A 12735-nucleotide genomic window follows, 5' to 3' on the forward strand; every position below is an offset into this window, starting at 1 on the left:
TTTCAAGGTCACAAGATAAATTTCTGACTTATCGTCAATCAGTCTTATGTTTGGGAGCCACTTTTCAGCTTTGCTTTCCCTGTAAATGTTGCATTACTTATCAGGGTAATAGATGCATTTTTTATGATCCGGATGAATTGCAATACTTCCTGGAAGGCAAGGCAGTTATAAGAACTCCAGAATCATCCAGCACACCCGTAATCCAGGCTATTAATTACTTAATCCAAATGATCTCTGTATTTCTTGCTATAATTATTTTTAATTTCAACTTCTCTTGATTGAGTATGGTTTTTCTCCCCAATTGTGGACTATGATCATGGTATTAGTAGATGAGAGTGGGATAGAGAAAAAACTATCTCACCAGTTTTCTTTTGGGGGTTTTGTATTGCTTTATTATCTTATTTTATTTCCTTTGTCAAAGTATTTTGTTCTTTGATGTGAAAAATTAAATAAACAATTTAAAAAAATCCTTTATCAGACTTATAAACTGCTACAATCTTCTTTCTGAAGGCCTCAGACAGCTTTTGATCTTACCATGGTGTTCACTCTCATCACAGCAGTCATGAGCACACCAAACTAAGGGCTCCTTTTACTAAGCTGTGACAGCATTTTTAGCATGTGCAGAATTTTAGCGTGTGCTAAACCCGCGCTATGCGGCTAGGACTAATGCCAGCTCAATGCTGGCGTTAGTGTCTTGCGTGCGCTAAAACTGCTATCGCAGCTTAGTAAAAGGAACCCTAAATGTCTGAGGTTTAAGTAGGGCTCTTTCAAAATGCTGAGTAACGATGTTCTAGTCACGTGCACCTGATGTGATACACCTGTGTGTGATTTGAGCCACTTTAAGTGGGAGGATATGTGGGGGTGTCCTAATTTATTCCTCAGTTAGAATACACATTTTTGAGGATATCTTTTGTTTCATGAGTAAATCAAGGAAACTTTTTGTTGTTTATCTGCAATTACATCACTTTCTTTTCCAGAGATAAATTTAAAAAAAAATAAAAAATTTGACATCGATGTGTGAACATATCTTAAGAAAAAACGGAATATTTTATGGGGTGTCCTAATTTTTTTGCATGACTGTATATTGGTGTTTCGAGACTTCCCAATTGGTTTACTTCTTTTCTATCAAAACATTCTTTTATGTTCAAAACATTTTTATTATGATAGGCTTAGAAAATATCAATTATCAACAGACACAACAATAGAAATACAATCAGCCAGAAGTACAAAAGGTACCCCTCTCCCTCCCAACCCATAACTTCAACAAACCAAGCTCGAAATACAGTAAGATCCCATCCTTCACCACTATACATGTCTGTTGAAAATATTCCCACCCAGCCAGCAATCCAGACGGCCATCTCTAACAAATTCCTGCCCCCCCCCCCCCCCAATATCTTTTAAAGTGTAAATGGGCTCACTGTTTTCTAGCTCCCACTCTCTATCATAAAGAGTCCTACAGTTCTATCACCATTATTTTTTAATATCTTTATTTTTCCTCTGGCTAATCTATTCAGTGTTACAATATTAGATTTTTTTATATATACGGATGATATTTTGCTGATTTTTCCAATCTCTCCATTAAAAATTAATTTTCAGTGTTTATACAAATATCTCTTTTCTCTTTCTTTATGGTTGGCCACTAATAAATTAAGGTTAAACCCAGACAAATCAGTGGCATGTTTGATCACAGGCTCATTGTCCCAACTTGCTTTAACTCCAATACACTTTGGTCTTCCTATATCACTAAGAACATAAGAATTGCCGCTGGCTGGGTCAGACCAGTGGTTTATCATGCCCAGCAGTCCACTCACGCAGTGGCCCTCTGCTCAAAGACCAGTGCCCTAACTGAGACTAGCCCTATCAGCATACGTCCTTGTTCAGCAGGAACTTGTCTAACTTTGTCTTGAATCCCTGGAGGGTGTTTTCCCCTATGACAGACTCCGAAAGAGCATTCCAGTTTTCTACCACTCTCTGGGTGAAGATGAACTTCCTTACGTTTGTACGGAATCTATCCCCTTTCAACTTTAGAGAGTGCCCTCTCGTTCTCCCTACCTTGGAGAGGGTGAACAACCTGTCCTTATCTACTAAGTCTATCCCCTTCAGTACCTTGAATGTTTCGATCATGTCTCTTCTCAGTCTCCTCTTTTCTAGGGAGAAGAGGCCCAGTTTCTCCAGTCTCTCACTGTACGGCAACTCCTCTAGCCCCTTAACCATCTTAGTCGCTCTACTCTGGACCCTTTCGAGTAATACCGTGTCCTTCTTCATGTACGGTGACCAGTGCTGTATGCAGTACTCCAGGTGAGGGCACACCATGGCCCAGTACATCGGCATGATAACCTTCTCCGATCTGTTCGTGATCTCCTTCTTTATCATTTCTGACTAGTAATTACTTTTCATTATTTAGGAATTTAGTTCGATTCACAGCTATCCTTCACTAAGCAGATTTCTATAGTCTTTAAATCAGGTCTTTCTGTTTTACAAACCTTTCAATGTTTACAAAAATTCTTGGATTTTGCTTCACTATATTCTGTTATGCATTCATTTTTTTGTATCTCAGCTAGCCTGTTGTACCTCCATTTCTGCTAGCTTCCCATCTTCATAAATCAAATGACTTCATTCCCTTCAAAATTATGCAGTTCAATTTCTTTGCAAAGCCAATATATATGTTCAAATCTCTCCACTTTTTGTTCACCATCACTGGTTTCCAATCAAGTTTACAATTCTATTCAAGATTTTGATATTGACCCATAAAGCTTCTTAACTGGGTACTCTGTCATATCTGTGCTCATGTCATTCCTTATATACTAGCCCAAAATTTGCATTCACTGGACTCTAATAGTCTAGTTTTACCTAATCCCTCGCTGTTCCTTGTGACCCTGGGCAAGTCACTTAATCCCCTCATTGCCCCAGTTACACTAGATAGAGTTTGAACCCACCGGGACAGATTGGAAAATATGATAAAGTACCTGAATATAAACCACTTAGGATATAAGTAGTGTATAAATAAATTAAATTATCCTAGGCAGTCTGCCTAAGAACTGGAACGAACTACCCCTGAATATACTTGATGAACAATCATTCACAAAACTTTAATCATTATTGAAAACCCATTTTTCTCAATGTGCATTTGGTTGAGTGGGTGATGGCGCTCTCAGGGTCGGCTGGTTAGTCCTCTGACATGGCGAGATAAGTTTTGTACTGACTGAATGATTGTTCTATCCTATATTTTAATGGTGTTCCTTTTATAATTTATTTTTGCCTTTATTTTGATCACTGCTTAGATTCACCAGCCTCGCATATGCAGTATATCAAGTTTTAATAAACCTATAAACTGTAATAGAACTTTTCTATAGTAAAATGCTAAACTATAATATAGTATAGTAAAGTACAGAGATAATATGTAAATTAGATTTTTCTCAGTTTTAGAAATAACTGCAATATTGTTTTTTGTTCTAATTATAACTTGATTTACCATATATACGCAAATATAAATTGAGATTTTGGGGCCAAAAAAAGGCCCCAAAATGGGGGTTTATATTCAGGTCAATGCAGGCCTGCCCCCGTCCCAAACCTCTACCAGGCCTGTCATGAGACCTGGTGGTCCAGCAGTGGCCGGGACAGGAGGGATCCCACCTGCCTCCTATCCCGGCCAATTCTAATTATTGTCATCTCCCTCCCGTCTCCTCCGTGTACCTTTAGTTTTCCTGGTGGTCCTGTGGTAAATCGTGGCAGGAGTGATCTTCTTTTGCTGCTGCCCGTGCAGCGCTGCTAGCTAATTGGCTGCCACTAGCGGCTCTGCCCATGCCCTTTAGTTTCCCTAGTGGTCCAGGTAAATAGGGGCAGGAACAATCTTCCTTTGTTCCTGCCCATACAGAACCCCTAGCTAATTGGCTGCTGGCGAATTCTCATGGGACGCGAGAATTTCCGGCAGCCAATTAGCTAATGGCTTTGCACGGGCAGAAACAAAGGCAGGTCACTTCTACCTGTGCAGAGCCGCTAGCTAATTGACTGCATGACAGCCAATCAGCTAGTGTTCTGCAAGGGTAGGAGCGATCTGCCTTTGCTCCTGCCTGTGCAGAGCCGCTAGCTAATTGGCTGCCAGGAGAACTCGCCAGCAGCCAATTAGCTAGGAGCTCTACACAGGCAGGAGCGAAGGAAGATTGTTCTTGTCCCGATTTTCCGCTGGACCACCAGGGAAACAAAAGGTCACAGGCAGAGTTGCTAGCGGCAGCCAATTAGCTAGCAGCTCTTCATGGCAGGAGCAAAAGAAGATCGCTCCTGCCGCGATTCCCTGCTGGACCACCAGGGAAACTAAAGGTATGCAGGGAAGGCCAGAGGGAGATTACAATAGTTAGAATCGGCTGAGACAGGAGGCAGAATGGATCCCTACTGTCCCAGCCACTGCTGGATCACCATGTCTCACGGCAGGCCCGGCAGAGGGAGGGGGAAAGGGTACAGAACCTGGCAGAGAGGGAGGGGGCTGGGTGCAGAGACTGGCAGGGCAGGGGAGGAAGGGGGCTGGATGCAGAGCAGTGAGGGAAAGGGAACAGGGTGCAGAACCAGGCAAGGCAACCCACACAAACACACATCCACACCCTCTTCCACCCCCCCAGCCCCCATTTATATTCGAGACAACCTTTTTTCCTCCATTTTGGGGAGGGGAAAAGGTTACCTTGGTATATATTCAGGTTGGTTTATATTTGAGTATATATGGTGCACTGTTGTATGTTTCAAGGGGAATCATCAACACAAAATAAAACAGTTAAACTCCCTGTTCAGAGCTGTAATCAAAATGATATTTGACGGAAACCACTATTATTCTGGGAATAATTTTTATTTTGGTCTGCATGTTTCTGGATATAAGTTAGAGTTTTATCTGCATGTTTTTTTGGTTACCATCTAGGAGCTTCTGCGTCTGTTTGGCATCCCGTACATCATCTCTCCTATGGAAGCAGAGGCACAGTGTGCCATCTTAGATCTAACAGATCAAACTTCTGGTACTATCACTGATGATAGTGATATTTGGCTATTTGGAGCACGACATGTTTACAAAAACTTTTTTAGCCAGAACAAATACATTGAGTACTACCAGTCTGTGGACATCAAGAATCAGCTTGGTAAGACAATTGACTTTTTTTGCTAGGTATAACACTACTACTACTTATCATTTCTATAGCGCTGAAAGGCATACGCAGCGCTATACATTTAACATTCAATAGATGGTCCCTAACCAGAAAAGCTTACAATCTAATTTGGACAGACACAGGACTTCTCAGGAGTGGGGATATTCTTGTGACCAAAAGCTTAATTTTGTTTTCTCTGAGACAGAGCAAGATACTAAATACTCAGTCATGAGTGATATCACTGATGGTTGACATGGGAAAGCATCTCCAGCTTAGATAAAGCTTTTTTTTTTTTTTTTATAATTATACAATCTTATTTACAAGAATTAATTCTTGTTACATTGAATACAGGGAAGAAAATACAACACAATAATACTTTTACATCAATCATCATAATGATAAACCCCTTCTTAGACCACAATAATACTAGGGGGTGACCAAAACATAAATTAGAGAGAAATTTAGAGGAAAAATGCAAAGAAGAAAGGCATAATGTATCAAGCGCCCATTACTATTATTATCCCTTAATCTTTGATGATCTGCTTAACATCTAGAAATTCCTTCAGATGGTTAGGAGAGAAAAAAACATATTTAACACCTAAGTACCTAACCATGCATTTGCAGGGATACACCAATAAAAATGTTGCTCCAATATTTATAGTCTGTTGTCGCATTGAAAGAAATTCTTTCCTCCGTTCTTGTGTAGTCTTAGCTACATCAGGATATATCCATATTTTCCGTCCCCCAAATAGTTTTTGGGAATTTTTAAAAAACAATTTCATAATCATATTCACATCCTGTTCAAATACAAATGATACTAGTAACTTTGCTCTGTCCATTTCAGATGTTATCGTTTGTTCCAATAAAGCTGTCATGTTTGCAAAATCTATCACATTTGTCTCTCCTCCTCTTGCTTTCCCAATCTCGTTTCCAGTTACCTTTCCGTTTTCATTAGCATTAGGCATCTTTTTATTTGGTAGGTAATAAATTTTGTTAATTGGAGGAATATAGTTTGAGGAAATTTCCAAATTCTCAATGAAGTATCTTTTCAACAAGTCAATGGGTAACACACCTGAGGTTTGAGGAAAATTTAGAAAGCGGAGGTTCAAACGCCTATTAAAATTTTCAAATTGTTCTAATTTCTTATGAATAGTGGAGCTATCTTTAATTGAAGCCACTTTAAATTGTTGCAAATGTTGTATATCTACCTGCATTTGCTTGGCTTGGTCTGTATACTCTAATCTCATAGTTTCAACTGACCCAGTCAATGATTCCAATTTATCATTTAATTTTGTTACCTCTTCGGTTGACTTTTCGATTTTTCCTTCCATCCGCTGCAGCAATTGCCAGATGCTATTCATGGAGACCTCCGTCTGGGAGAGAGAAAATTCCCCTCTCTCTGCTGTTGTTTCCATCTGCCGTTCCGCTGACAACGCTGTGCCCTCGCCAGGAGACCCCACGCTTTCACTTCCGGGAGCGTGTGTCTCTCGCCGCAGCGTTTCGGCTGTTGCCGGACACGGAGGCGTCATGAGAGCTGGAGGAGACAGCGATATCTCAGTGCCCGAAAGGGCCAGTGACTCCCTCCCGTCACCGCCCAACGCCGGGCTCTCCACTCCAGCCAATGTGGACGCCGGAGAAGGCACGAAGAAACGATCCATCGTCTGCTGAATCGGGGTGAACGTCAGGGCCGGCGAGGAAGAACCCTAAGCACCCCTTTCCTCTTAGATTAGATACAGCTTTTGAGAGGCCTACTTCAGAATTTGAGAGGCCTACTTTAGAATTGAGCATTGACTTTAATATTTAAATTATTAGGATTTAAAACTGCTGTTTCTCTGGACTTAGGCACAAACTTTACTATTTGTTTAATTTTGAGATTTAAAACTGTTGACTGTGTTTCTCTAGACCAGTGTTTCTCAACTTCTTCAAGCCAAGTACCCCCTAAGTCTAATAAATATCAACCGAGTACCCTGCCCAAGCTCCTCCCCAGAGCCGCCCTGACCCCATCACCATATTAATAGTATTAATTGTAATGCAATTTCTTCCATCCATTTTACATACACACACAATATAATCATAATACATAATGGCAACCACAAAATTAAAAAAAAAAAAAACAAAGCACACTGTATGCAAAAAAAAAAATGTTAATTATCATTTATATTCAGTGGGTTTTCAAAGAGGTCAAGGCAGATGACATTAAAATATGCAATGTCACCTCAATAACAACTATAAAAAGTAGACAAATATAGTGCAAAATATAGACAGCAGATATACATTCTCAAAACTGACACATTTTGATCGCTAAATTAAAAATAAAATCATTTTTCCTACCTTTGCTGACTGGTGATTTCATGAGTCTCTGGTTGCACTTCCTTCTGGACTGTGCATCCAATATATCTTTCTTTTTGCATGCTTCCTCTCCTTCAGACCTCATTCCATTCCACAACCAACATCTCTCTCTGTCCCTCCATGAGTCCAACTTTTCTTCTTCTCTCCTCCACCCATATTGGCAACAAATCTTCCTCTCTCTCTCTCTTCACTGTCCATCTGTCTTGAGAGATCGAGGCATCTCTCCCACCCCCTCTTCACATCCAACGTTTCTCCCTCTCTCATCCCCCGGATCATGTACAGCATTTTTCACCACTGCCCACAAGCCCCATGCCCATTTCTCCTTCTATCACCCCTCTCCAGCACAATGTCACATCTCTCCCTCCATTACTATGTTCAACATTCCTCCCTCTTGCAATCCCCTTCAATCTGTTCCCTCTCCACCACCATATCAAACTTTTCTTCCTCTCATCCTTCTCTCCCATGCATCTCTCTCTTCTCTCTCTATGACCAATTTTCCTCTTTCTTCCTTTCCCCATGTGCCATCTTTCCCTCTTACTCACTTACTCTTTACTCATACCCAATTCTCTCTTTTATTCCCTCCCTCCTATGTCCCAAGCTGGTGCCCCCTTTCTCCCTTCCTTCTGTGTCCCATTTTCATGCCCCCTCCCTTTCATATGTGTCGAGTTTGTGTCCCTCCCACTCCCTGCACGTAAGTAGCTGCACGTAAGTAGCTGCCCATCTGTAGAAGCCGTTGCTGCCTCCAGGGATCACGCATTCCTGCCCACCCCCTGCCGCTGCCAGGGATTTCTCCCTCCCTGCCCATCCCCCACCCCCGAAGCCAACCCAGTTCTTATTCGAGCCACATTCGCTCCTTCAGTCTTCAGTGGCATTCCTTGCAGGGATAGCTCAGGAAGCAATTCCGATGCTGCAATGTGGCTTACCCACAAGCCTTCCCTCTGGCGTCAATTCAGAGAAGGTTTCCAGGTCAGTTACTTACATGTAGTATAGAAATTGTTGCCTGCCCCATCCCTGTAAGGAGTGCTACTGAAGACTGAAGGAGCGCGTGTAGCTCGAACAAGAACTGGGTCAGCTTTGAGAGCAGGGGATGGGCGGGCAGGGAGGGAAGGATCCCTGGCAGTGGCAGGGGGTGGGCAGGAAGGCGGAATCCCAGCGGCAGCTTCTACAGACGAGCGGCTACTTACGTGCAGGGAGGGGAAAGGGAGCACAAACTCAACACAGCTAGAAGAAAGTGGACATGAACTTGGGGCACCCTAGAATAATTGACAGGCAATCTGATGGGCACCAGTTACAGAATCGCAGCTTTGGGGAGTCCCTGCCGCTCAGCTGATAAGGGATAGCGGATTCCCTAACTATGATCAGCTGCTGCGGTCTAGCAGCAAAGATAAGTGGCTGAAATGTAGGCCCGGGTTTTCTGAGCCTACATTTCAGCTGCCTATCTTGACTGAATAGGCACAATTCTGTAACCAGTGCCCTCAAATGATTGACAGGTGGCTGCTTTTTTAATTTTTTTTACATACAGAATATTTGAAAAACAACACTTACATCTTTCAATCAAATACATGAAAATGATTTTCATCCTCTTCCCCCTTATTTCAATGTAATCAAGAAAACCAAACAATATTACTTCCATATTTTTCAGACAACAATCCCAATATACTGTCTCTTTCCCTCCCTCCCCCTTCCCTGGATGTATAAATTATAACCAGAAGTATAGGGAAAAGCCATTCAATTAGAATCAATAAAATTAGTCAATAGACCCCCATACTCATTTAAACCATTTGTTACCCCCTTGCTCAAAAATTATTTTTTTGTATCTGTAACATAAACATAACGAATGCCATCAAAAAGTAAAATTTAATCGGTCACAGGTTTTCCAATTTTTTGTAATCATTTAGATGGTTACCCCAGTTATAATACCCAATAATCTATTTTTATGTCTGTCTACTAGAGGTGTAGGAGATAATAACATCCCACAGATTACCACATCATATGATAGCGGAACCGCAGTCTCCAGAATCTGAGTAATATGTCCCCATATAGATTTCCAGAAGTTAAGTATCAAGGGACAAAAGAAGAGCAGTTGATCCTGTGTCCCTATATCAAGATGAGAGTGCCAGCATCTATTTGACTTAGAACTATCTAATTTTTGTAATCTAACAGGGGTACAAAAACTTCTATGGAACAAAAAAAACCACGTTTGTCTCTTAGACGCTGTCGCTGTACATCTCATCCTCCAAGACCAAATCCGTGACCATTGAGTAGCAGAAATTTACTGCTTAATCTCAATGCTCCAAATATCTCTCATACTTGTTTTTGGTTTCGTATTCATATATCCAGATATTAATTTATATCACTGGCCGGCCTGAAGCCCTAGGAAATCTGTCTGGAAGCATAGGACCGGCAAGCTATTCTGTTTTTTTTTTAGATTTTGCCAATCAGGGAACCCCTTATGAATGGCTTGCTTCAACTACAACCACTTATAAATTTGAGACTTTGAAATACCAAATGATTGTTGCAGTCGTGAAAAATCAAGCTTTTTCCCATTTGATAAAATAATTTTCTAGTGCAGTGTTTTTCAACCTTTTTACACCCGTGGACCGGCAGAAATAAAAGAATTATTTTGTGGACCAACACACTACTAGGACTAAAATTTAAAAAAACCCGTTTCCGCCCCATCTCCGCAAGCTCGGTCACCTCAGTAACTATAGAAAAAGAGACAAATATAGTGCAAAATATAGACAGCAGATATAAATTCTCAAAACTGACACTTTTTGATCACTAAATTGAAAATAAAATCATTTTTCCTACCTTTGCTGTCTGGTGATTTCATGAGTCTCTGGTTGCGTTTCCTTCTGTCTGTGTATCCTTTCATTTCTTTCTTTCTGCATTCAGGCCCAACAATTGTCCCTTTCTATTCCTTCCCTCTTTCCTTCCCATGTCTTTAGTGCCCCCAGTGCTTCCTTCCCAAGTCCTTAGTGCCCCTTCCTATGTCTTTAGTGCCCCCTGTACCTCCTTCCCATGCCTTTAGTGCCCCCAGTGCCTCCTTCCCATGCCTTTAGTGCCCCAGTGCCTCCTTCCCATGTCCTTAGTGCCCCCAGTGCCTCATTCCCATGTCCTTAGTGCCCCTTCCTATGTCTTTAGTGCCCCCAATGCCTCCTTCCTATGCCTTTAGTGCCCCCAGTGCCTCCTTCCCATGTCCTTAGTGCCCCCAGTGCCTCATTCCCATGTCCTTAGTGCCCCTTCCTGTCTTTAGTGCCCCCAGTGCCTCCTTCAAATGTCCCTCTCACTGCCTTCCACACTTTGTCCCACCCCACCCTCGAAGCCAGCCTGTCTGCCTGTCTACCTCTCTCCCTCCCTCCCTGGCCAAAACTAGCCTGCTTGCCTGACTATCTCCTTCCCTCTTTGCCGGCAAAAAAAAAAAGCCTCTGTCCTTCCTTTCCCCTGCTCTTACCGCACTGCTGCTGCTAAACCCGACAGGAAATCTTCTTTCCGACATCAATTCTGACGTTGGAGAGGACGTTCTGGGCCAGCCAGGCAGCGATTGGCTGGCCCAAAACGTCTTCTCCGACATCAGAATTGACGTCGGAAAGAAGATTTCCTGTCGGATTTAGCAGTAGAAGCAGCAATTTTGCCGGCCCTCCGCGGACCGACAGAAATTTCCTGTGGACCGGCACCGGTCCACGGACCGGCGGTTGAAGAACAGTGATCTAGTGCCTGCATCATAAGAACATAAGAAGTTGCCTCCACTGGGTCAAACCAGAGGTCCATCACGTCCAGCAGTCCGCACCCGCGGCGGCCCCATCATGTCCACGACCTGTCAGGTTTTCTTGATTTAGCCGTATATCCCTATCTACCTCTATCTGTACCCTTCAATTCCCCTATCCTTCAGGAATCTATCCAATCCCTCTTTGAATCCCGGTAGTGTACTCTGCCCGATCACATCCTCCGGGAGCGTGTTCCATGTGTCCACAACCCGATGAGTGAAGAAGAACTTCCTGGCGTTAGTTCTAAACCTATCCCCTTTTAGTTTCTCCGAGTGCCCCCTTGTACTTGTGGTTCCCTGTAGTCTGAAGAATCTTTCCTTGTCTACCTTCTCTATGCCGTTCATGATCTTGAAAGTTTCTATCATGTCTCCTCTAAGTCTCCGCTTCTCCAGGGAGAAGAGCCCCAGCTTGTCCAGCCTGTCAGTGTATGAAAAGCCTTCCATACCTTTTATCATTTTCGTCGCTCTTCTCTGGACCCGCTCAAATATCGCCATGTCCTTCTTGAGGTACGGCGACCAATACTGGACACAGTATTCCAGATGCGGGCGCACTATCGCTCGATAGAGCGGCATGATGACTTCCTTCATCCTGGTTGTGATACCCTTCTTAATGATGCCCAGCATTCTGTTTGCTTTCTTTGAGGCCGCCACACATTGTGCCGATGATTTCATTGTTGTATCTACCAGTACACCCAAGTCTCTTTCAAGCTAACTCTCTCCCAGTAATGTTCCCCCCATTTTGTAGCAGAACATCAGGTTCTTTTTCCCTATATTGTCACCAACCCTCCACAGAGTAGGGCTGCCGGGTGACAAACACAGGGATTCTGGCGTGTCCCCTCCAACCAGGGGTACCTTCAGGACTTTTTCAGGTGGCCCTGGGCAATTGCCTGGGCCTAAGAGATGCAAGGTAAGTAAAAAGGTTTCACCATATCACCAGCCAAAACAAGTTCTTTAGGAAAGAATAAGTTGTTTATTCTGACCCACAGGTCAAAAGTATGCCACAGAAAACAAACATCACTTTTGCAGGTCATTCAACAAAAATAGTAAATTTTGCAAAAATAAAGCTTTACTGTAAATTCAAACTAAATCAAAACTCCTTAGGCAAACATAGCCACAGCAAACTCTGGTAACAGTTCAGCTTTTCTCTCAGCTCCCACATCCAGGCAAAATCACACAGCTGAGACAGATAATCTAATTAGCTTCAAGAACTGGAGTCACAGCAGGATTTCTAAAGTTCCAAAAACCCCAACTTAAATATTTCAGCTCGAGCTTCTGGTTCACAAACTTGCTTTAAATCCATTCCTTAGTTTGGGCTTCAGGCAAGTATTATTCTTACACTCAAAATACTTATAAAGTTCAAACATAACTCAACTTCTTCAGGCATAGTTTGCACAGCAGAAACAAACAAAAATATCAGCAAAAGAAAGAAAAAAACACAAACCACTAATGGTTTCTCAGTTGCTGCATTCTTTCATTCTAATTCCATACCTTCCATCT

The 12735-nt window shown here is 42.4% G+C and overlaps 1 protein-coding gene across 5 annotated transcripts in view; it reads left to right on the plus strand.

The window, feature by feature from the left end:
* LOC117363217 (DNA repair protein complementing XP-G cells-like) overlaps nucleotides 1-12735 on the plus strand; it is a 650515-nt gene that overhangs the window by 494072 nt on the left and 143708 nt on the right. For all 5 annotated transcript variants that reach the window (XM_033950644.1, XM_033950648.1, XM_033950643.1 and 2 more), the window contains one exon: nucleotides 4904-5117. In XM_033950644.1, the coding sequence (XP_033806535.1) occupies nucleotides 4904-5117 (214 nt within the window). The remainder of the gene's footprint in view (nucleotides 1-4903; nucleotides 5118-12735) is intronic.

The sequence above is a fragment of the Geotrypetes seraphini genome, chromosome 6 (genome assembly GCF_902459505.1).
Source record: "Geotrypetes seraphini chromosome 6, aGeoSer1.1, whole genome shotgun sequence".
NCBI classification, from domain to species: Eukaryota; Metazoa; Chordata; class Amphibia; order Gymnophiona; family Dermophiidae; genus Geotrypetes; species Geotrypetes seraphini.